At 41.4% G+C, this 25799-nt stretch overlaps 1 protein-coding gene across 1 annotated transcript in view; it reads right to left on the bottom strand.

Annotated features, from left to right (window-relative positions):
• Positions 1 to 25799, bottom strand: part of RPGRIP1L (RPGRIP1 like) — a 98857-nt gene that overhangs the window by 19664 nt on the left and 53394 nt on the right. The window contains exons 12-22 of the mRNA XM_075281859.1: positions 25464 to 25514; positions 23167 to 23346; positions 22802 to 22919; positions 20609 to 21061; positions 20377 to 20528; positions 17791 to 18154; positions 16068 to 16279; positions 13691 to 13771; positions 12757 to 12834; positions 6822 to 6978; positions 6009 to 6100 (exon numbers count right to left, since the gene is read on the bottom strand). Coding sequence (XP_075137960.1) covers positions 6009 to 6100; positions 6822 to 6978; positions 12757 to 12834; positions 13691 to 13771; positions 16068 to 16279; positions 17791 to 18154; positions 20377 to 20528; positions 20609 to 21061; positions 22802 to 22919; positions 23167 to 23346; positions 25464 to 25514 — 1938 coding nt within the window. The remainder of the gene's footprint in view (positions 1 to 6008; positions 6101 to 6821; positions 6979 to 12756; positions 12835 to 13690; positions 13772 to 16067; positions 16280 to 17790; positions 18155 to 20376; positions 20529 to 20608; positions 21062 to 22801; positions 22920 to 23166; positions 23347 to 25463; positions 25515 to 25799) is intronic.

Raw genomic sequence — 25799 nt, forward strand, 5'->3', positions numbered from 1 at the left:
ACGGACTGTTATACCCCAAATCAGCCACCCCACCCCACCCATACTCTCCCCCTCGACTCCAACTCTCCCCCCACCCACTTTACTAGCTTTGGCAATGCCAAATATCCATTCGGACGTGCAAATAAAGCCTATTTGATTTGATCAATGTACAGTGGCTTTAGGTATTGTAGTGCTGTCCTATAGACTTCAATGGGGCAGTGATACAGTTCCTACAACGATTGCGAGTCACATCGAGTGAGCAGTATGAGACCTGTCATGAAAACCAGTCTATACATAGACCAAGTTTCCCAGCACGAACGTGGTCGTATGAAACTAACCATAGTCCATTTCCTCATTGGTGTAATCTGTATGTATTTAGCCCAGTTGCTAAATCACCTTTTAGAATGAGGCAGATTAGTAGATTTCGTCATGTTACACATGAATGTCACACACACACATTTCACCAGTATACAGTTTCTTTCGGTACTTCAATGAAATTCTAATTCTTGCTCCATGCAGAGCAAATGAAATACACTCACACATCCAATGAACTGCAGTGAAGAGTACAATGCATTCCCCTAAAGTCCCTAGCGTCAGATAAATGTCATTATTCGGGGAGTTACATATATCTGGTATAATTAGAGTGAAAAACGCTGCTTTATCTTGATGAATTTTTCCTCTCCAGTATTTTAAAAGACTCATAAATATTTAAAACAGTTCAAGTATTTCAAAATTTAATGATGCCGAGCGGCTTGTTATGGCATGGCAGAGTTATAGGAGGATTTTATGAACAAAATGGTTTTAAATCAACCTGACAAACTCAACTGGGACCCTGATGTCCCTTTCCAAATGAATTTGTCAAGTGTTTAAAGAAGCGAGGATCTGAATGGAATTTTCTACTTTAGAAGCTTCCACTCAGGATAGATTAGAAGTGATCATGGATATAATACAATTAGAGAAGCCTCCTTTCTAGAAGTGGCGCACAAATTCCAGCCATGTAGATCTCGGCACATTTGTCTCTATCGGTACCAGTGATAACAGGAAGAATAGAAGCTGCTAATGCAAATCAGAATAACCTTGGGGTGAAGCAGTTCAGACATTTATATTGTACATTGTTACCTTGTCTATTAGAGACCATGTGAAGAACTTAGCATCTAAATCTAATATTTTGGCATACTGATAGGTTGTCTTACCGACATCCCCTATTTATATTCCTCTCTTAAGAATTACAGACATCTTAGAGAGTTCTCCTGTTTGATAGATGGCCATTTGCCTTGTGTAGCTGCCCGTGGTTTTCCAAAAAAGCTGATCATCAGGGTGTAGAGAAGCCAAAATATGATGGATCCCTCATAGCGCCCTCTTCTTTTTAAAGATGGTTCTTCACATTAGTCTAAAGCTTAAAGTTTGGAAGCTGTTATAATAACTTAAAGGGAATGTGGCACAAAAATGGGCTTTTATTTTTTAAGTTTTTGTGTGAAACGGTTTTTAAGAATTTTTGATGAGATTATTATTTCCCTATCTATATTTTATAAAATGTACTATACTCTACAGATTAAGACAAACACTGCAATGCGATCCTCATCTTAATTCTACATACCCGGGTTCAGTAGTTACTCATCTCTGCACACTCCTATAGTACACAGTACTACCCTGGATGTATAAGGAGAGTGGACACTAATCTGATCCAGGAAGTATGGAAAAGGAGTATATAGGAGTTACTGAAACATTACAGCTTGTTGTGCTATGCTATTTCTGTACGTCCTATTTGGTTTGCTACGGAAGCAGTGTAAGCGGACCAAAGCCTGCGCTACTCCCAAGGATGTCACGCCATTGCAGAAACAGGTATTCTGACCTGCTCCACTACAATTGTGAGCAAGGAAATGGTTAATAGTATTTTATGTCACAGTTTTCTGTATTTATTATATATGCTTTACATATACATGTAAGACATCTAAAAGGGGTTGTCCAATTGTAGCCAATAAAATGATGAATAAATGTATGCTGAAAATGTATATAATTTTCCAATATACTTTCTATATTCCTGCTTCCCATTTTAGACACATTCACCATATGGTTGAGCCAAGTATGTATACATATGAGCCAGTCAGGAAAGACCTGTTGGCCAAACACTTGTTCGCCTGACAGATGCCTATGTGTATGGCTGTCCTTAGGCCCTATTCACATCTGCTTTCGGGATTCTGTTCGGCAAGTCCGCTTAGGGACCCCCATAACGGGATCCTATATGCATTTAAAAGTGGTTACCTGGGAAACCCATGGATCCCATAGACTATAAAGGGGGACGTGTGGTTTCCGCACGAAACATGGCGGAGAGAAAAGTCCTGCAAATAGCACTTTTCTCTCTGCATGTTTCGTGCAGAAACCACACGGACCCTATTATAGTCTATGAAGTCCGCGGGTTTCTTTAAGGTAATCGCTTTTTAATGCATATAGGTTTCCGTTGGGGGGGTCTCCATGCGGACCTCCCGAATAGAAACCCGAAAGTAGATGTGAACCTGACTCATAAGGCCACAACCTTCATAATGAAATCAACTTGTGTCACTAGAGCAGATTCTTTCTAGAGGTTTTTGCTTTTCTGTTTATTTTTTTGTTTCTTTCCTGGAATCCTTTATAGGAAGACAACATTGCGTTTCACCATGTGAGGGGGTGAAGTAGAGCGGAAGAGATCAATACAAAGAAGTTTACAAACCAGCAGATTACATGATTACATTTAACGCTGTTACAAGAGAGAATTACAATGTTTTACAGCGGAAGGTCTGGAAACACAATTATAGCCAGTTGGGAATATTCTTTTAATCAGGAGATTATACATTCATTCTTTAGTATTCCAAAGTATGAAAAATTCATAAGCCATTGTCTAACCCAGAGCACTCAGCAGCGGGTCCCCTGTTCTTCCCCGTAATTAACATGCCTCCAAGGTTTTTGTGGATGAGGGAGTAAAGGGTAGAGGAGTCATTATCCGGGGAACCCTCTACATGCTCACTATACCTCTCAATATGATTCTGTGATGGAGAGTACGGTAATTGTTATGCCATTCACTTGTACAGGTTCTGTTCCACTAAACATTAAATCACAGGCACAAAGATGCTCGACTTCAGGAGTGTCACAGCAGGAAATAAAACCACACGTGACAGTGAAGCTAAGGTTAATATAAGGTTACTTGTACATGCACTGCTGCAACTTCTTTGCATATGGCTACATGCAACAGACCAATTGCCAGACAAAAAGTCTTTCAAAATGCTTCTAAGGTAATAATAAGGCCACTTTGCAATAGATTTTAATAAAAAACAAAGAATACCACATTGTTTTGCATCTAGAGCTCCAACAAAGAAACCATTTCCAGTCTAATATGGCAGTCATATTCTTTCCAGTTGTCCACTATTTTATGCCAAAGTACAATTGGTAGGTTAGTAAAAGAGAAGAGAGTATAGTATGAATGCATTTATTAAAGTCATATGACTTTATATACACACTATATATATATGTTCTGCCTCCCTAGACATACTTACTACTGGGCAATTGTCCAGAGCAACTATTCACCATATGGATGATTTCATCTGTTGCAGCCTATTGTGTCACATTTTGCTATATGGATATTGTACCGTACCAGCACCTCTATTCTTTTAGGGAGCCTTCACACGGAGCTATGGTACGCTCATTCTGATCGTAAAAACACGTTCAGAATGAGCGCGTAAAAAGCAGCTCCCATTGACTTGAATGGGTGCCAGCATACGTGCGCTCCCCATTGAAATCAATGGGAGGCTTTTTTCCCTATTGCTTTCAATGTATTACGCGTGTAAATAGGAGCTTTCACTCAGAGCCAAACTCCTTTACACATCAGCACAAGTCAGTACTTCTTTATATATATCCGGTTTGGTCCTGGGGTTGTTTCTGATTGTGAAAGAGAAAGTTATGTAGCAGATTCACCTCTACTCACTGTGTGCAGTGTATGGCAGCTACCCTACACCCACCAGCTCAGGTTAAAATGCAAACTATATAGAGAGAGCCTGCAAAGAAACAAGTGCAAAAAATTGCTAAATCTAAGTCATATAAGGGCCAATCTGTTCTCCAGGATGTAATTAGGAAAACAATGCCTCTGCATTGCAATGCCTAGGCATTGTTTTCCTAATTACATCCTGGAAAACAGATTTGTATATTTCCCATAATCCCCCCAGTAGAGCGAAAATGGCTTTGTAAGTCTCCATATGCCTGCAAAGCTGCTCTCTCCTCAAGAAGTGATATCCCCAGAACCAGATATAAGGGCCAGAAATTGTGTTACTGCCCACTTAGGGTGCATTCACACTTCGGATACGCTACTGATTCTGAGCGTTAAAACACGTTCAGAATCAGCGCGTATAAAGCAGATCCCATTAATTTCAATGCAAGCCGGCATACGAGCGCTCCCCATTGAAATTAATGGGCTGCTTTTTTCTCTACCAGCGCTCCCATTGAAGTAAATGGGAAGTTAGAAGCGCTCGTGTGTACGGCTTGGAATGAGCCAAGCGCTTACGCCGTGTGATGGGGCCCTTACACACGTCGGCCTATCATGAAAAATGATGCCTGTTTGAATAAAAACAAATCTGTATTTATTAACCCCCTCCAGACATTAGACCTACTTTGACAATACATCATAGGATGGAAGGAGATCCTGCAATCTGCCATACATGTACCTAAAGGTGATCACAGGGTACACAAGCTGTGCCTCACTGCAGGATCATCCTGTAAGAGCCAGGATAGAGCTGTTTAGCATGCCTGATGACACAGTCAATGGCTTGGTTCTCAGAAAGCGGGGAAGAAAAAGTATAAAAATTTGTCAGGTCATAAATATACAAACTGGCTGTGGCAGTAAGGGGTTAAGCTCCCCCCTAGGGGCACATTACATAAACAACCTGCTCTTCTCTTTGTGTCTACAACTGTTGTGCAAGTCCTCCCATTTCCAGGTAAACAAAACCTGTAAGGTCTATTCTTTCCTTCTTCTTGCTATCACTGCCTCTTACCATGGGAATGCATAGGTCTTTAGAGCTATACACACAGTAGTTGGATATTTCTGAAAAGCTGCTTCCATTTTCATTTTAGATACACGGGGAAAACAAGAAGAATTGCCATTGCCTTTAAAACAATGCTATGTCTGGTGTTGCAGCTAACACATTTTTCAGCATAGAAGTGCTGGCCAATCTGAATGACACCAATGATTTGTGCTTGACATCAATCCGGACCTGCCAACATTCTCTGATATATCATTTGTATGTGTTATAGAGGGTATAGTAGGGGCTTCGTAAGAGTAACAATGGGCTCAAACACTATATTTTTCAATGTACATAACCCAGCAAACTGAATTACACTCTAAAAATAATTTCAGATTTCTGTCACTGTGCAAGAATTTAAAGAGAACATTTCACTACCGCCAATAAGTCCAGTTCTTTACACCAGTTAATAGGATCATTCCACTGATTAAGGTACAGTTGGAATTTTCTCTGTAGCCCTCACCATTCCTGAACAATCAATGCTGTTAGTTTTGGTGCCTCATATGCTATTTAACCTCTGTACTGTTAGGTGGGCGGTGTCAGGCAGGAGCAGACAAGGATGTCATTCTGAGCTCTGACATTGCCTGCCTCTGATTGGAGCGCTGAATCACATGCTCTGCCTGACACAGTCACTATGACATTACAGAGCCTAAATAGCACATCAGGCACCAAAACTACCTGTACTTGTTGCTCTGGAACAGTGAAGGCTAAAGAGAAAATTCACACTGTGCTGGAATCAGTGGAGCAGCAGCTATTAACAGATTGTAAGAACTTTAATAGGTGAAGGTGGTAAAAGGTTCTCTTTAACAGAGTAGAGCTAGCATGGTTTAGCTTTCTATCTAGTCATGTTACAGGGTTGGACATAGACTTATACGTTACCTACCTTCCATCGGATGGCGCTAGGCGTACACTTTTCCTTTCTTACCACCTCTGGTTTCAGCAAGCACTCTGTACAAATAATATTTGCATTCCCAAAACTACACTTACCGGTTTCCCTTCCTGTGCTACGGGGATGATGCAGTCATCGCTATCACTTTCTGTAGATTCGTTTCCATCTGTTGTTTGCCGGCCATCATGATCTTTCCAAAACAAATAAAAGCCAATTATCTATATAGGTAAATAAAACACAACTGTACATTATCGACTTAATGTTCTAGAATTTAAAGGCATGATATTATACTGAAGCATAAGCACCCATGTGATCTCCATTGGCACAAAGCTGTCTGTCCACTCATTGTCACATGTCCAATTACCTCTGGGAATAACATCGGTAACGTTGCGATCTCCACAGGTAGGGTTTCTACTTCTCTACAGCTACACACAAGCTTAAACCAAATTTTAAAGGAGGGCATCATTTTTTTAACTATGCAATATGCATTTATTGTGCAATTTTTACTGTGGACTGAAGTATCAGCTGAAGCCATGTAGCATTTACATTCTGACAGATGAATCTAGATCTGGATTTCATTGTGCCAACAGCCTGGGAAAGGTCATCTCTGTTTCAGAAAATTCCTGTTTATCAAGCTATATGTGGGAAATCTTGTCTGCTTTGTACAGAATAAAGACATAGACAGCAAATCAGTTCTTACTGGTCAACCTCAGATTCGTACATATGTATGCATGTATGTATAGGATATCCAGGTGTCCACATACTTTCGGCTATTTAGAGCACACCATATATTAAAGCTAGACCAAGCTTAAAGTAAGCATAAACTGAGAATCTACCCACAATTAAAAATAGTCAGAAATTTGTACCAAAATACTAAGTAACCATTTACATTGATTGCGTAGAAGACCTACCCTCTGCCTCTAAGTCTTCAGTTACTTCATCTTCTGAGGTGTCAAAACTTTGCTCATATTGCTGGTTTGAAGGGGGGGCCTTTTCTTCTTCCTTATGCACAGTATCATTCAATTGATCTCCGGTATGGCCATCTTCAACAGATTTGTCAGGTTTTGTCTAAAGACACATAATGTAGTAAATGTATAAATAACTTATGTTTTTCCGCAAGTTTCACATGTTCCCCAATAGGACTAAAAAATTGCTAATGAAAAAAAAAGCCCAACTAAAAAGCCTTTGCACCATTTGTGACTAATCCCACCAACACGATGTCCCTATAAGACTAAAACCGTCAGCTGTGCCACACTCAGTCACATGAACTCACATTTGTTTTATTCTCAGTGAATAGAATGGCGAAGCAGGAAGACATCAGCTACCTGCTCCAACATTCAGGCAACTACTAGAAATGTCTGATGCAAGACAAGAACAGGAGCTTTGTGGAACAGGACTGGGCAAATGTTACTTTAAAAAAAAGAAAAAAAAAAGAAAAAAAACGTGTAACAGCTACTATATGTGGACTGTCTTATAAGGGGTGGGGGGGACTTTATAATAAAGAGTGGGAAGTACTAGGGAAAACATTAGAACGGGTGGGGGGTCATGGTGAAGAGCATTATAAAGGGTGGGGACCACTGGGAAGGGAATCATATATACTGTGTTTGGTGCAACTGCGGAGAGCATCATATATGGCATTTCCACCTTGCTGGGTAAATTCACAAAAAATGAGTGCTCTATAAATTTTATTTACTTGCAGGTTCCTTCCTGCCAAAGGAAAGAGAGGGATAGATAGATAGATAGATAGATAGATAGATAGATAGATAGATAGATAGACAGACAGACAGATAGATAGATAGATAGATTTGTTATAGTCCCAGCACAGTAATCAGTTATCTGCCTGGTAACAAGCTGTGCACCTGTGTGATCATTACATGACCATGGACTGTATATCACATGGCCATGGACCGTAAATCACATGACCATGGACTGATTTTTATCCACTAGAAGTAAGCAGAATGAATGACAGCAAGCGGAGATCTAGAAAACCTTGAGGAATTGATCTAGAAAGTATATTGGAAAATTGTACAACTTTTCATAATACAAACAATAACATCTGACTCTCAATATTTGTCAGGGTTAGAGATGAGCGAACAGTGTTCTATCGAACACATGTTCGATCGGATATCAGGGTGTTCGCCATGTTCGAATCGAATCGAACACCACGTGGTAAAGTGCGCCAAAATTCGATTCCCCTCCCACCTTCCCTGGCGCCTTTTTTGCACCAATAACAGCGCAGGGGAGGTGGGACAGGAACTACGACACTGGGGGCATTGAAAAAAATTGGAAAAAGTCATTGGCTGCCGAAATCAGGTGACCTCCATTTTAGACGAATAGTGGATTTCAAATCCGGGTCATATGAGAATGTGAACTTTGTGACTATGAGACAGGGATAGCTGTACAGGCAGGGATAGCTAGGGATAACCTTTATTTAGGGGGGAATGTTATTAAAAATAACTTTTTGGGGCTCTATCGGGTGTGTAATTGTGATTTTTGTGAGATAAACTTTTTCCCATAGGGATGCATTGGCCAGCGCTGATTGGCCGAATTCCGTACTCTGGCCAATCAGTGCTGGCCAATGCATTCTATTAGCTTGATGAAGCAGAGTGTGCACAAGGGTTCAAGCGCACCCTCGGCTCTGATGTAGCAGAGCCGAGGCTGCACAAGGGTTCAAGCGCACCCTCGGCTCTGATGTAGGAGAGCCGAGGGTGCACTTGAACCCTTGTGCACCCTCAGCTCTGCTACATCAGAGCCGAGGGTGCGCTTGAACCCTTGTGCACACTCTGCTTCATCAAGCTAATAGAATGCATTGGCCAGCGCTGATTGGCCAATGTATTCTATTAGCCTGATGAAGTAGAGCTGAATGTGTGTGCTAAGCACACACATTCAGCTCTACTTCATCGGGCTAATAGAATGCATTGGCCAGCGCTGATTGGCCAGAGTACGGAACTCGACCAATCAGCGCTGGCTCTGCTGGAGGAGGCGGAGTCTAAGATCGCTCCACACCAGTCTCCATTCAGGTCCGACCTTAGACTCCGCCTCCTCCGGCAGAGCCAGCGCTGATTGGCCGAATTCCGTACTCTGGCCAATCAGCACTGGCTAATGCATTGTATTGGCTTGATGAAGCAGTGCTGAATGTGTGTGCTTAGCACACACATTCAGCTCTACTTCATCGGGCTAATAGAATGCATTGGCCAGCGCTGATTGGCCGAATTCCGTACTCTGGCCAATCAGCACTGGCTAATGCATTGTATTGGCTTGATGAAGCAGTGCTGAATGTGTGTGCTTAGCACACACATTCAGCTCTACTTCATCGGGCTAATAGAATGCATTGGCCAGCGCTGATTGGCCGAATTCCGTACTCTGGCCAATCAGCACTGGCTAATGCATTGTATTGGCTTGATGAAGCAGTGCTGAATGTGTGTGCTTAGCACACACATTCAGCTCTACTTCATCGGGCTAATAGAATGCATTGGCCAATCAGCGCTGGCCAATGCATTCTATTAGCGTGAACTGAGTTTGCACAGGGGTTCTAGTGCACCCTCGGCTCTGCTACATCAGATTGCTACATCTGATGTAGCAGTGCCGAGTGTGCATCAGATGTGTAGTTGAGCAAAACTGACTCAGCACTGCTAAGTCTGCATTCGCATAGGAATGCATTGGCCAGCCTTCGGCCAATCAGCGCTGGCTCTGCCGGAGGAGGCGGAGTCTAAGGTCGGACCTGAATGGAGACTGGTGTGGAGCGATCTTAGACTCCGCCTCCTCCAGCAGAGCCAGCGCTGATTGGCCGAATTCCGTACTCTGGCCAATCAGCACTGGCTAATGCATTGTATTGGCTTGATGAAGCAGTGCTGAATGTGTGTGCTTAGCACACACATTCAGCTCTACTTCATCGGGCTAATAGAATGCATTGGCCAATCAGCGCTGGCCAATGCATTCTATTAGCGTGAACTGAGTTTGCACAGGGGTTCTAGTGCACCCTCGGCTCTGCTACATCAGATTGCTACATCTGATGTAGCAGTGCCGAGTGTGCATCAGATGTGTAGTTGAGCAAAACTGACTCAGCACTGCTAAGTCTGCATTCGCATAGGAATGCATTGGCCAGCCTTCGGCCAATCAGCGCTGGCTCTGCCGGAGGAGGCGGAGTCTAAGGTCGGACCTGAATGGAGACTGGTGTGGAGCTATCTTAGACTCCGCCTCCTCCAGCAGAGCCAGCGCTGATTGGTCGAGTTCCGTACTCTGGCCAATCAGCACTGGCCAATGCATTTCTATGGGGAAAAGTTAGCTTGCGAAAATCGCAAACTGACAGGGATTTCCATGAAATAAAGTGACTTTTATGCCCCCAGACATGCTTCCCCTGCTGTCCCAGTGTCATTCCAGGGTGTTGGTATCATTTCCTGGGGTGTCATAGTGGACTTGGTGACCCTCCAGACACGAATTTGGGTTTCCCCCTTAACGAGTTTATGTTCCCCATAGACTATAATGGGGTTCGAAACCCATTCGAACACTCGAACAGTGAGCGGCTGTTCGAATCGAATTTCGAACCTCGAACATTTTAGTGTTCGCTCATCTCTAGTCAGGGTCATAGCTGCGCGATGTAAGGATATGCCCAGGACGTTGGATACCACCAGATAACCCCTCTGTCTTGGCCATAGTATTAATATACACGGCTTGGGCAGTAAAGTGACTCTTTGCGCCAGATGAAGTAAAGTCTAGCTCTGATTTACATGTTGTACATATGCCCATCAGATACGCTCGCCTTAGTTTCAGTGCCGCTCTATAAAGCTACACAGATTTATACTACTTTAATTCCTCTGTAACAAATTTAACAGACATCTTGCCATTTAACAGCTCAGGATTTCATTTGTGCATTGCTATGTGTGAAATACATAATGCAACTATATATATGGCTGATATAACAGCAATTGTAACTTTTTCTGCCATTAATAATAAATCTGCTAGTTAGACACTTGAATTACACAGTGAGAATTGTCAGAAATAAAGAAATCGCTCATATGGACTGGGAGTAAGAAGTAAATTGCCTCTGGAAGGTTCACCCACAGGTTGTCCTAAGATAGACGGACTAGTCATATTCCTGACAAGTGGAACATAAAGTGTACGTATGAAGCAGAGCAGTATTACGAGACAGCCATCACACTGAGGAAAACTAATAGCTACATTTTCCTGTAAAAAAGGTGACGTTACAGATGTAGTTTATCAGTTCTGAGCTTTTCCCATAAAGCACCAGTATAAACTATTTGTTTAGTAAGTCTCTAACATTTAACAAAGGGTTTTCATGTACAGAACAATCTGCAATAAATGACTTGGCTCACTACAAAACAAAGCAATCATAAAACATTGATATGTATTGATATGTATAACGCAGAAATAAAATTAACCTTTCCACAAAGAAACTAACCAGAAAATCATAGCATATAGAGATGCCTTAATAATACCTATGATTTGGCTACGGTGTCAGCATGTAAATCCTCGTGCACCATCACCTTAGATGTTTTTCCTATCCAGAGCAGTTGTGTGCCTGTACTGACACATTGCGACGATCACAAGAAGTTATATTTTATGCATATCTTATATAAGGCTTCTGTAATTTAAATTGCCATCTACATGTCGGCACCAGGCCTCTGTACCAGGTGACTATGATCGCACATTCATCCCAATATCAAGGAAATATTACATGTAACAGGTAGGTGAACATTTTGAAGACCTATAGCAAACCGGTATGTGAGCAATAAGTCACCAAATTGTATGTATTATTATTAGGAACCCTAATACGTACAATAAGGTTCACATCAGTGTCTGAGTCTCCATTGGAGACTCACTGCAGTGTCCACCTGAAAATTGGTGAAGGAAAAAGTTCTGCATGGAGGACTTTGTCTTCTGCTGGTTTCAGCCAATGGACCCCATTATAGACAATAGGGTTCGTCAGACTCTGTGTGTGTTTCCGCTGCTTTAGTGCTTCTTCTGTACTCAAGGAAGATGCTGTGGCAATGGCTTACTTCTCTCTCCCCATTAAGAACACATGCATGCTCCTCCTCTTCTCTGCACAGGTTACTGTTTCCTATGGTTTATGTGGCTGCTGTAAAGCATATCTTCTAACCATCATGAATATTTATCGATCGAAATGTGACAACAAATGACTCACAGATTTGGTCTGGAAAGCAATTGGATGTATTTAATATTGTACAATGTTCTGACGAATGAACTTTCAGCTACTCTAATGGTTAATACGGACTAAACCGCGTACGGCTTCATCAGTAAAGCGAATGTTCACCAGATGACTCTTCTTTCAACCGTTGTTCATGCCTAAGCCTACTTCTATCTAATGTCTGCACACATGAGCATTCCTAGATACCTTTGTCCAGGGCACATCCAAAACACTGTTCTTTTAGTTTTGCTTTCAATGATCTTAAATTATCCGACACTCTCCTTAGACAAATGGTTCATTTATACATTTCCTTCTATAAAATCCTAGACCTGAATCAATGTTCTCCTTGACTGGAGAATGCAGCCTCCAATATAACTGACTGGGTTTGTTCTCATATGTTGTATAGTCAGGTACCCTGTGCATGGTCTTCAATATGTGTGAGTGTTAACACCACAGATTTTTTGATAATACTCCGCCGCAGTGGAAATAAAACGTCATAACATAACTCACATGAGTATCGGTCCCCATTAGGGTGCACAATCCAAGTGCCATGTACCAAAGTTTCCTCTCAGTACTTTTGGAGTACTTGTTTAGTAATTGATGGAAGACTTAGCAAATATGAAATAAAAGAATTGCTACTGTATTAACCATCTATACATTAAAAAATACATCAGCCATACCTCAGAAATGTTTAAGACTGTTATCGGAGGTTTCTTCATTCCTGTCTTCTCTTCATCAATAGTGTGATTAACTGGATTCTGAAATCACATACAATGTCTGAAGGGTTAAGATTGTGACCAGCTATGTATATAATGCTATTTACTATATAATATACAATATAAAGTTTCGCTAAAGTGTTGCTCATTTCCTATGACAGAACTCTGTGGTTTCGGACCAGCCCGTCTTCCCTCTATATGTCACTGTCATGTCTTTTCTGCCCCTCTTTATATAGATAGGCTGTCAGAAACACACAGGACCTGCTGCTTGGTCAAGGACTTCACTGGAAGGACTTTATAAGTAGAGTACTGCTTAAGAAAGTCAGTGGACACTGGAGCCTCAGCTTCATGATTATGGAGGGTATCAGAAGCCCCATGATGCCGTACTTGGATAACTTTGGCAATGGTGATTTAAGTCCACATAAGATCTTCATGAAAACATTATATCTGCTGAAAATCCGAACAAGTTATTAGAAACTCTGTGGAATACAGCACTAGCTTTAAAAGGGTTATCATAGATTGCAAAAATCAGGTCTGCATTTACATTGTGCTCAATATGTCTGCTCAACTTATGTGCTGGAAAAGCTCCTCGGTGCATACAGAAGACTCACAGACATCCACTTAATATCCCATGCTGTTTTGGGATATTTGTTGGGGTTTGCATTTTTTGTCATCCATTTTACACATACACTGGTACATATGTTAAACAGACACAATAAAGTCAATATGAAAGCAACCTCAGAAAAACCTGCTTATGTGTTGTGTCTGCTCTGTTATTGCATTTCAGCCCTATTTGCTTCCATGAAAGTGAGACAGTGTTCCTGGAAGAAAGCAGATCCTGACAACCACTTTAAGCAATCCCCTCTTAGCACAACGGTAATACCACAGACATTCTTACCAGGGTTTCCATGTTTGTTTCAATGAAAGAGACTTTCTTGTCCGTTGCGGGTTTCCGTGTTCTTGGCTTTGGCTCTGGTGCCTGCACAAAAATAACAGTACACCAAATGATAAATGTATAGAATGTAACTGGTCAATAATATATCGGCTAACATACATAAACTAACGAATGTAGAACTGCAAAACTAACAAGACAAGGTGCTATATGGGGAAATGGAGGGGCTGCCCCCTATGCTATAACACACGTTAGAGAAGGTTCCAGCTGTGTCAATGATGCGGACAATACAAGCAAGGAGACCATGGGAAACATAAGCAGGGTTAACAAACCTAGATCATTATGGACATGCTTCCTATGGCCATACCATTTCTCCACGCTGGTCTACTTTTTCTAGAGATTCTGCAGATACTAAGGACTGTCATGGAAGTTAAAGGTGAATTTTATCTTTTAGTTTATTTCTTCCCCCAGCCATTTATGGTTTATACCACCAGTTTAGGCACATTATGGGCACAGTACATGAATATGACTGCATATGAAAGCCTATAATAAAATTCATCTGGTTTCTGGGTAGAAGTGATGTTCTTTATCAGCCTGTTAAAACTATTCCGGGTGTGACTGCAGTTGCCACATAAAAATGTGTTGGCTTACAAATATTTTGGAAGTGAGAGTTGTCACAGTCAGCACAATGTGTAGGACACATGTGATCTGCTCCTCAGACCAAGTTTTTATGAGTTCCATTTGTAAATACTAACTGTGAAACACCAAGTGCATTACATCGCAGAACCATATGTGCTCTTCTTAAAGGGATTATTTAGTTTAGAAATGTACTCTATTAGAGGATTCTGGGGTAACATGGGGAAGGCTCATCTCTTGACCAAAGTGGAGAATGGTTACAAAGAGTATCCATTATTCTGGAGGACCTGTCTTGTCCAGCATTACCCAGATGACCTACTTACTGATTTGAATAGGTACTGTGTAATGCTTAAAAGGGTTGTCCCATGAAAAGCATCCTATCTATGCTGCTAGTTTATGTGGATTTAAGACTTTTCCTATATACATTGCTTTATCAAAGCTGCTTTGTTTGGCCGCTATCTTAATTTATTGACTTCATTGTTGACACTGCGTTTCTATGGCAACTGGGCTTATCTGCTCATTTCCCAAGTGATGTAGCTCCCTGCTCTCAGGGGGGAGGGAGGGGATGACAAGCAATGGAGCTCCTCAGATAGGGGAGGGGGGAGATGAGAGCTCCGGGATTACTGTGCTGTCTATCTTCAGCTTTTCCACTTATCAGCCAGTTTAATTGAATTTGGCTGATAAGGGCTGAGATAGGGAGTCCGTTACCTCTGTATGTAATGCAAGCTGACTCAAATCCAGTTCTGCTACATCAGCGTCATACTGTGGTAATGCATTTACAACCAATCCCTCATTATGCAGATAGCAGAGCAAGTGAAACCCCGCCCACCAATGTGCCGAGAAATCCAGGAAGTGAAGAGAGCACAGAGCCCTGCAGGCTGCAGAAGAAGAGTTATGGGAATACCCCTTTAACTTCTCCTGTGGTAGCGTTGTAGGGAAACTGAACACTAACTGATGATCACTTGAGAGACTGGATCTTTGTGATCAACTCATCTATTTTACATATAAACTTCAGATTTAGTTTTTTTTCTTAGGTATATAGACGACTTTTAACAAAAAGGGAAACTATAAAAGGATATTAAGTACACTACATGTCAGTGCTCTAGGTTAAGGGGTGAAAATCCTAGTTATAAGTTCCCTTTAAGATTTAATTTTGCGTCAAGACATTTTACTTTCTATTAACTAAAAAGAATAAAACAATATATAATGTTGCCGTCTTTAGTTTGCTTCACTAGGCCTATGCTTATAGATGTGAGGTTACACTGCTGAGGACAGAAAATTATGGGTCCACACATTCCAGAAAAAAAAGCTAGCATGAAACCCGTGGAAAAAATCTTCATGTTACTCGCTTTTATAGTAAAAATGATTTAATGTGCAGGGAAAATCCACAAAAAAAAAAAAAGGGAATTGATATGCTGGGGATCTTAAAAGCTACACTGCACATCAATTTCTACACAGTAGGATATGTGAACCCATGTGGCAAAGCGTCTGGGTAATGCATAGAACTATGAACGAAGATGTTTCTATAAGCTATGTATTTCTATCTTCTATGCTATAGGCCCTCAACTCTCTTGCTTCCTGTTTTAAATTGTGTGTCATAGCTAAAAACATACCAAATAGGAAGCCATGACACTGTGAGATACTCGTACCTTAGAATCACTGGCATGATACTCTGTAGCTGGCGACTTATTAGCCCAGTGAAGGCCATTTCTTAATAATTCTGATCAAGTACTGGCACTGTACTTACAATGGGAACTGGCTCCAGGGCTTTGCGTGTAGGTGCCTTCACCTCTTCATTTTTTAGTAACCGTACAGGTACTGAGGCTTCCTTTGGCAGCTCGTCCACCAATGGTCCTGTCAGAATCGTCTCACTAGGTGGCAGATATGTAAATTTCCACTTCAATGTAAGCTTTACTGTTCCTCTTTCATTCCCTTTAATATCTGTAAGCTGAAAGGTACCTTTAGAAAAAAAAAAACAAGGAAAGAAGATTGTATCACACAGACTTTTCACATCACAGCCAACCAATGTTGCTTTTGTGGTGCACAATGACAACCATGTAGCTGTAAAAATAAAGACACATCATAAATATGGTGCAAGGCAGCTTTTTGGTGCAAATGACAATTTCTGGCGCATTTTGCTTGATCAACTTTCCCCATTTCAACACAATTCTTCACACATTTTTTTGCCGTTATGGACCAGGATGGCACAAAAATAAAAACTATAAAGCCCCTTTTTGGTGCGTTTTACTGATCATGGATTCCCACTAAGGTTTTGAGTCAGTGAAAAGAGAACAGACAGTATAAAGATGTTCTCTGTCTTCTGTCAGTATTTTAATGATCAAATTCTCTACATTTTTTTTTAAAAAATGGTTGATATTGAAAAACAAATCAAACACCAACAATGAGGTGTGTGTATTGTCAGTAGAAAACAATGACAGCAGACACACATGAAAAATGGATGTAGGAATAAGATTTAAAGGGATCCTATGATTGGAATCCCTTTTTTTCTAGCAACACATAGGAATAGCCTTAAGAAAGGCTATTCTCTACCTTTAGATGTCTTCTCTGCACTGCCGTTCAGTAGATATTCCGTTCTCTGTCTTTATGCAAATGAGTTCTCTCATAGCACTGGGGGCATCCCCAATGCTGCCAGAGAACTCTCCAGCGCCGCCTCCATCTTCTTCAGAAACTGGCCTCTATGCAATGTGTAGGGGCCTGGCTTTCAATCATCTACGCATGCGCAGTCGGGCTCTGCCAGCGAGCCCCAGGCAGAGCCGACTGCACCTGCGCATGGCCATTTTTTTGTGGCCGCTTACACGAGCTCTTGTAGTAAGCGGCCACAAAGAAATGGCCGCACGCAGGTGCAGTTAGTTCTGCCCGAGGGCCTGCTGGCGGAGCCTGACTGCGCAGCATAAAAGATTGAAAACCAGGCTGGAAGACGATGTGTAGAGGCCAGTTCCTGAAGAAGATGGAGGCGGCGCTGGAGAGTTCTTTGGCAGCATTGGGGATGCCCCCAGTGCTGTTTGAGCGCTAGGGCCCGCCCCCAGTGCTGCGAGAGAACTCATTTGCATAAAGACAGAAAATGGAATATCTACCGAACGGCGGCGCGGAGAAGACATCTAAAAGTAGGAGAAGAATAGCCTTTCTTAAGGCTATTCCTACGTGTTAGTTAGAAAAAAAGGATCCCTGATAGGATCCTTTTAAAATGCTATTAAGTTCTCCACTTCCCTACAGCGCCACCAAAGGGTAAATGAAGAATTACACAGCTCACATGGAAAGTGTAGAGTTTTCTAATAGCAATACATGCATATGGACATACACACTTAGCACTCATCACTCTCCACTGTGCTCTATATATGACAGTCCTGAACAAAGGATCCTCCACTGATAACTAAACAGATGTTCTAAATCAGACGACCATTTCACAAAAACGACCTTCCTTCACATCTGTAAGCAAGTAAAAGTCCTACCTGCTATGCACTTATCATGAGCAAGAGCGATGAGAGGGACCCTGGCTTTACCAAGGTATGCACTGCTCAATTCCTCATCATCAAAAACATACAAAACTAGAGAATCGGACTTGAGATATCGGTCCAAATCAGCAGTCATTGGTACTGGGAAGCATTTGCGATCTTCAAACTGTGGATTATTGCTGCTTGGAATGATAGGAGTGTAGTGGTCACTGAAGTGAAAAAAGGCATAGGCGACGTAAGTGCTGGGCTGCTGTAAACCGGTCCCAGATTGCAAATTACTGCAGCTATTTACAGTGATAAACAGTTCATTGAGATTGTCTTCTCTCTGGCCCAAGGGCTCCGCTTTCCTCACAGCTAACGCCTAAATGGACAAGAAGAACAATATGCTCCAATTATTACAAGACCTATATGAGTAATATAGTAATGCACGTATATAAAGGAAAAAAGCATTACAACATAGGGCGGTATTAAAACTGCACATCCCTTTTACAATGTCAGATGATGGGACAAACTGGGATATTAACAGACATTCTTTCCAATTAACACATAAACTTTCATATATTTCATAAGTTATATAAAGTGTATGAGACTAGAGAAGGTACAAAGACTGAAGCAAGTAAAAGCCAGTATCAATTAACCTGAGTCTCTTCAATTGGGCCTTTTTTTTTTTTTTTTTAACCCTTTCCCATTTTTGACTCCCCCCCTCCCCCCATCCACTTCCAAAACCCATAACCATTTTACTTTTCCACGCTCAGTGCCATATGAGGTCTTAGTGTTTGCAGGACAAATTTTTCTTCATGATGCCACCATTAATTATTCTGTATAATGTACTTGGGAAACTGAAAATTCAGAATGGGGGGATTTGAAGATAAAGTACATGTGTACGGCTTTCTTACAGGCTTTGTTGTTACGGCGTTCACATTGCAGCCAAAATGACACGTCACCTGTATTCTATATTTCAATACGATTCCAGAGATAACAAATTTATGTTTTTTTAAAACTTTTTTATACTTCTGTCGACGGAGATGTATATGGCGTCTTTCTTTGCGGGACCAGATGTACATTTTAGTTCTACCATTTTGAGAAATGGTTTTTGCTTTGATTACGTTATATTTAAATTTTTATCAGAGGCTAAACATTGAAAAGAATGGTGGTTTGACACTTTTGATTTTTCCTGCTACAGAATTTACAGTATGGGAAAAATATTTTGATAGATTTGTAGACCGGGTGTTTTTCAGAAACTGGGACACCTAATGTGTAACCGTTTCACAGTATTTAAGTATTTTTCTATGTGTTCTACGGAAAGGGGGGTGATATGAATTTTTTTTTTTTTACTTTTCCTTAATTGCCTGTGGGCAATGATTACAGGCATTAGCACAGAGTCTGTGCTGTATAATACAGCAAAAACCTCGCAGCTATGGCGGCCCGGCTAGCTCCTGAAAAGCCGCCGTATTTAAATACCTGATATCTGCCGTACTATTATGGCGGATGTCAAGATGGGGTTAAAGGGGTATTTCCATTTCCAGGATCATATTCAGACTTGTAGCTTACGCTAACTGAAATTTTTTATCCAGTACATTGCTTTATCTATCTCGCTATGTTTGCCAGATACTGCGCATTATTCCACTTCAGTGTTTACAACTGCTTGTCTAGGTTACAGGTTGATGACTTCATCCCTTCTCCCGGCCATCTATATTCACTTCTCTCCATCTCTCTGCATATTGCTATCAGTTGTTGAGCCCTGATAGAGGCTAAAAACGTTTCTTGATCAGTATCTCTGTTAAAACTGGATTTAAATCCAGAGATAACTGTGCAGTTTACAATAAGCACAGCAGGCTGCTGGACTAAGCTGAAAACTAGGAAGTGGAAGCGAGAGGATACAGAAGAGCAAGTGAAATCCTGAGATGGGAAAACCCCATTATGGGCAGATAATCTGTCTGTGTAAAAGGACCCTAAGCCTATGGGATGACTTGCAGCTATAAACCACTGTGGGAAAAACCACGTCGGCAATGCATCACTGTTCTTCCCGCAGGGCTTTAAACAGAAAGTTTGCGGAGTTTTCCTCCGTGGACTTTCTATTACAATTAGATCTATGGGGAAACTCCATTTCCACTGAGGGCAAATTGCGGCGTTTCCAACCCGTGGGGCCCCGGCCTAAAATATCATCATTTTGTTTCATGTTACAATTTTAAATAATTTTAATACAGTGTATAAAGAAATTTCTCTGACTTCCAGAAAGAGTAGGAGCCTCCCTGCTATTCTTTGTCTGTAGGAAGACATACAGAATTTCAAATCCCGCCCTCTTGGCTATGTCCTACTACCTCACACAGGCTCCTTCCAAAGATAAAGCAGTTCAGCAGCAGATTACCTCCTCTACAGGTTCTATGTTTGAGAACTATGCAGCAAGCTACAGACTGACGATGACGACAAGGCCATCTATTAACTTCTGTTGCTTTAAAAGGACCGACCCAACAAAAAATCTTTAAATTCTTAAAGGACCTATGACTGTCATAGAAAGCTTTATTTGTTCACATTAATACAACAACAGCAATCATTGAAGGGAGAAAAGGAAATCTGAATTACTTGATCATTCTGAAGTGGATCCTTAAAGTTTGATGTAATATAGCCCAGGGCCTTTGCACGTTCTTTATAGAGTCTAATCGCTTGCTCCATGGGAACTTTTAGCCTAACCCAATACTCCACCATGCCATAATTATTAATGTCATTGTCCGCTCCTGAAATAGAAAAGGAGAACATCAAGATCATGCTTGAACTGGTTTCCGACATACAAGCGACAGAAATCTGCTGTCCTTACCAACCAACACAGCGCTAGAATATATTCTCCCAGTCTTCTCCAGAACATCCTGGAATCTGAGCTGGCATACAGCCACTGTCTTATACTCAGTGCCAATTGCCAAGTGAACCTCCAATCTTGCAGTGTACTTTTGCAAGTACTGTAGGAAAAAGTCATCAACGTGCACCAGATATTGAGAACTGAACTCATAAGATGGTTGCAAACCCCGTACGACAGGCGTAGTTTGGAGTTCAAAGTCATAAAAAGCATATGTGCAGAAGGTAGAAGGTTCTTGGTCTCCAAAGCTGTTGGCAGCTGCTGGAGAGAACACTGCCTTGGATATATGGATCTCAAGAAGGTTTTCACCCCTTTGTAAGTGCAAGGACTCATCAAATTCTTCCACATCATCATCTGGGGTTATGTCTGGTGTGAACTTGTACTGTTTTGTGCCATATGCAATATCCTTTAACTGGGCTAAAAAACAGATTAGCAAAGTTCAACACAAATCAATACAATCCTAAATGTGATAGATGTACACTATGAAGAGGCGGTAGACTGGGTGTCAATCACCCTATGGGAAGAAGTAGGACTTTAAAGAGGACCTTTCATCAGATCGGGCACATGCAGTTTTATATACTGCTGGAAAACTGACAGTGCGCTGAATTCAGCGCACTATCGGCTTTCCCGATCTGTGCCGATCTGGGCGTTTCTGACATTTAGCCAGGGACGCCCTTCTGCCCAGCAGCGCCTATCGCGCTGTACTGTGGAGCGGGGAGTAACTCAGCCCTCCCGCTCCTGATAACACTCGTCTATGGACGAGCTGTGTGAGCAGAGGGAGGGGGCGTTCCTCCCCAGTCTTAGAGCACAGCGCGATAGGCGCTGATGTAGAGAAGGGCGTCCCTGGCTAACTGTCAGAAACGCCCTTCTGACACTAAAGCGCTATGGTCCCGGGACCGATAGCGCTTTACACCGGGCACAGATCGGGAAAGCCGACAGTGCGCTGAATTCAGCGCACTGTCAGCTTTCCAGCAGTATATAAAACTGAATGTGCCCGATCTGAGGAAAGGTCCTCTTTAAAGAAGACCATTCACCACCCCCAACTCCAGTTCTTAGTATCTGTTAATGGGTGCAGCTCCATTGATTCCAGTGCAGTTGGAATTTTCTCTGTAGCTTACACCTTTCCTGTGCAACAAGCGCAGTTAGTTTTGATGCCTGATGTGCTATTTAAGCTCTGTAATGTCAGAAGGGCGGGGTCAGGCTGGAACTTTGCTGGAATAAGTGGAGCAGCACCTATTAAATGATGTAATATGGTGGACTTTTTGAAAGGGGGGAAGGTCCTCTTTAAAGACTCTTTCTGTGAATCTTTCTATCTATAGTTCACTTATAGTCTAGGGGTGTAAACACAATAGGGATAACTGACTAAACATAAAACAAGTGGGAGGGTTAAAAGAATATTACTAATGCACTGTATATGGATAAATATGCCAGAAATATCTGATATCTGCAGGTCCCTCAGGTGGTTAGGATTGGTACCAAAACTCCTGGCACAGAATAAGCGGAGAAGCTAAACAAATGAGAGTGTGAAAAAAGTTAAAGGGTTATTCTAATCTCAAGGATCCTATCTATAATGGGAGCTTATGTAAATTTAAGGATTTTCCTAAATATATTGCTTTAGAAATTCTGCTTTGTTTTCCTGCTATGTGAACTTATTCCTCCTAATATTTACACATTGTTTCCATGGATCTGTGTGATAGGGCAAGTGACATCACTTACCCACTGCTCTCACTGTTATCTACAGCTCTGCCAGCAAGACAATCAGTTCAACTAATTGCAGTTTACTGATAAAGCTGAGTCTGTTATCTCTCTATGTAAACACACAGATAACACTGAGTCCCTTCTTTAAAAACATGTGCATAAGTATTGTGATATTTCATAGTGTCCTGTTTAGCAAGCTGGGAGGGGGAAGGGGGGAGATACAGGAAGTGAGAAGAGTCAACAGGCAAACTGCTGAAACAGCGAGATGGGAAAACCCCTTTAAGTAGAATGTCACATGGGAGAGGTTGTTAACATTTTCTATGATCTCATAAACTGCTCTGCTTGGTGGCCTTCAATCAGGACTGAAGTGGCACTGCAGAAGACAAGCTGTTCTTCATATTTCTAGTCTCTAGAGCAAAGTAACAGAATAACTGTTACCCTTTTAGTAATAATTTCTACCTTCTAGTTTGCGTATCCGTGCTGCTCTGACGTCAAGAAGGTGGGCGTATTGCTCTAACTTTATTTCGTAATCTCGACGAATGTCCTCCAGCTTCTGTGTCACTGCTTCCACTTCAACCTGATCACAAGAGAGAAATAAGAAGGTCATGTACTCCGGTACAATAAGCCACAATGGTCAATTCATGTTGGCAAAGATTATGTGCAACCCCCGAGTACCTGAAAGGGAGGGGCGATGCTGAATATCTTACATGGAGGGTGTATCACAATTGTACTTCCAGGATACATATGTTGCTTTCATAGCTTGGCTATAGCAATGGTAACATTGTGCACTGAATACATAGTGAATATAAAGCCCAGGAGATTACCTGATAATCCTTGTTGATTTTATGTTGCATTATCAACATATTTCTCGTTTTCTCCAACTCCTGGACAGTTTCGGCATGGTTTGCTTGTAAGTTTCTTAATGATTTTTCAAGGTCTTTATTGATATCATCCTCCACCTTTTCCAAAAACATTAGATCTCCATTCCTTTGCTGCTTGCGCGCCTGCAGAAGACAATGTTGTTTTATTCCGGCTAATGTAATCTAACCTTTTACACTGTGTTAATGAATATATCTGATCAAATCTGTGGCGCCCTGGTCAATTTCTGACATTGTGCATGCAGGGGGTTAAAGGACCTTGGAGACCTGACTTGAGATTCTGGAAAATGTAGCACTTAATAATACCCAAAGCAGCAAAGATGTTGATGATTAACAAAGCCATATTTAATGCCAAGTAATTATGACTTTATTATGAGTATTTTTTGGCCTGCGCTATTGGTCCAGTCTGTTTGTAATTGTTATAGTGCCAGAATTAGGTCTGCGCCACATGCATCAGAAGGTTTTCTTCAAGCCACAAGCAATTATGTAGACAAAGTGCACATGCCGAATACAGGGAGTTCCAGGGCCGATGAGCAAAGCTCAGCAGGAGACACAGAACCTGCATACCACAGACATCACACAGATATGGAACAGATACTGAATTTGGGACTCACAAATTGCAGTTTTTGTGAGGTCTTCCCCCTATGTGGTGCTGTATTTGACCACCACCAAAAAACAAGTATGAACCTAATAATATGTACCCTGACATCTGTAGACATGCATATCTTTGAAGAAATAGCCATACAACCACGCATATGGACCTGTCACCGTTGCCCACATATCGGATTTAGTGATTGTATTCCCATTGAAATAACAATCCTGAAGCTACTTTTATCAAATTTCTGCAGTTACTCTTCCTAGAAATATCTACGCACATTGACAGGTGGAATGAAATCACCCATTTTTCAAAGGTCTACGTCCCTACACCCTAAGTAGACAATATCTGACTCCACCAACTAGTAACCACTGGTTGTCAATTTATTCATAGACTTCTATGAAAAATAACAGAGTCGGTAAAGTCCCGACCTCAGAAGCATTAGGAAAAACTTCCAATTGCTTGGGATGCAGAAGATTTCCAAACTGCTTATACAGATCCACCATTGGATGTGGAGGACTTGTTGTTGGCCATTGAGGACACAGCTTCTCTAGCTCCACCTATGGTATAGATCTATTATCTTCTGAAAGTATGAACAACCTGTCTAGTCTAGGTTTACACTGTGTAACTAATAGGGTAAGTTCACGCTGGGTTTTTGGTCAGGATTTTGAGGCAGAAAACCATTGGATGTGGAGGACTTATTGTTGGCCATTGAGGACACAGCTTCTCTAGCTCCTCCCATGGTATCGATCTATTATCTTCTGAAAGTATGAACAACCTGTCTAGTCTAGGTTTACACTGTGTAACTAATAGGGTAAGTTCACACTGGGTTTTGGTCAGGATTTTGAGGCAGAAAACCATTGGATGTGGAGGACTTATTGTTGGCCATTGAGGACACAGCTTATCTAGCTCCCCCCATGGTATCAATCCATTAGCCTCTGAAAGTATGAACAACCTGTCTAGTCTAGGTTTACCCTGTCTAACTAATAGGGTAAGTTCACACGGAAAAAAGAAGCGACATGCTCATTCTTTCAGGCGGAGTCGCCTCAGGTTCCGAACCAAAAAACTCCGCGTGAACGTACCCTTAGACAGTACTGGTAAAACTGCCTTCAGTCCAAAGACATTTCTGACCTCTACGACGAAAGTAATTCTCTAGCCAATTCCAGCCAATTTATATATAATGATTAATGTAGAATTCTTCTCTATTTTCTGTATTCTGTATGTATCTGCTTATTATTCTTAGTCTCCAATAACCATATTTTCAGGTTGGCTAAAAAAGTATTAATATTTAAGAGTAAGGTAATGTCATACTAGGAAATTGCTCTAAGAGAGACTTCCTATTATTGACAGAAAGCTGTGTCTGCTAAGTAGAACTATGCTGAAGGTTAGAACTAGGCCTGCAAGAAAATCATAAGAGCAAGACATAAATTATCAAAGAAAATAGAGATACGGTTCAAATTAAACGCCATTGAATACATTGCAAAAAAGAAAAAACTGGAAACAGGCCATGTTGTTAATCCACTTTTGATGTAATAATGAAAAATGCAACACTTCTAAGTGTATGCATGGGGAACGTGAACCGACTTTACATGCGCTGCGTGTGTAAATTGACAGGACGTTTCCAGATCCAGGTAAGAGAGGGAACTACCTTTATAAGCATCAAAGCTTCGCTGAGCTCTGTCATGTCCACATCGCTCTCCTGTGAGTGGAAACAGAGAAAAAGTGATCAGATAAGCAGAAGTAACTCTGATGTACATCTCCAGGCACGGGAACGTCATGACATTGGAGTGGTCCTAAATAATACAAACAATCAGGCCTCATCTTCTGCACAGGAACCACAAGCCGAATATTAAAATTTTAGTTTAACATAGACTTTTTTGTTTCATATTGTCAGAGTAGATTTTCAGCATTTGCTCTGGGCTGTTTTCACACATCTGATGGATGCAAGTAGCAGGCACATGTTGTTTTATGTGAGTTGTCCTTA

This window comes from Leptodactylus fuscus, chromosome 7 (genome assembly GCF_031893055.1).
Source record: "Leptodactylus fuscus isolate aLepFus1 chromosome 7, aLepFus1.hap2, whole genome shotgun sequence".
In the NCBI taxonomy this organism is placed as follows: Eukaryota; Metazoa; Chordata; class Amphibia; order Anura; family Leptodactylidae; genus Leptodactylus; species Leptodactylus fuscus.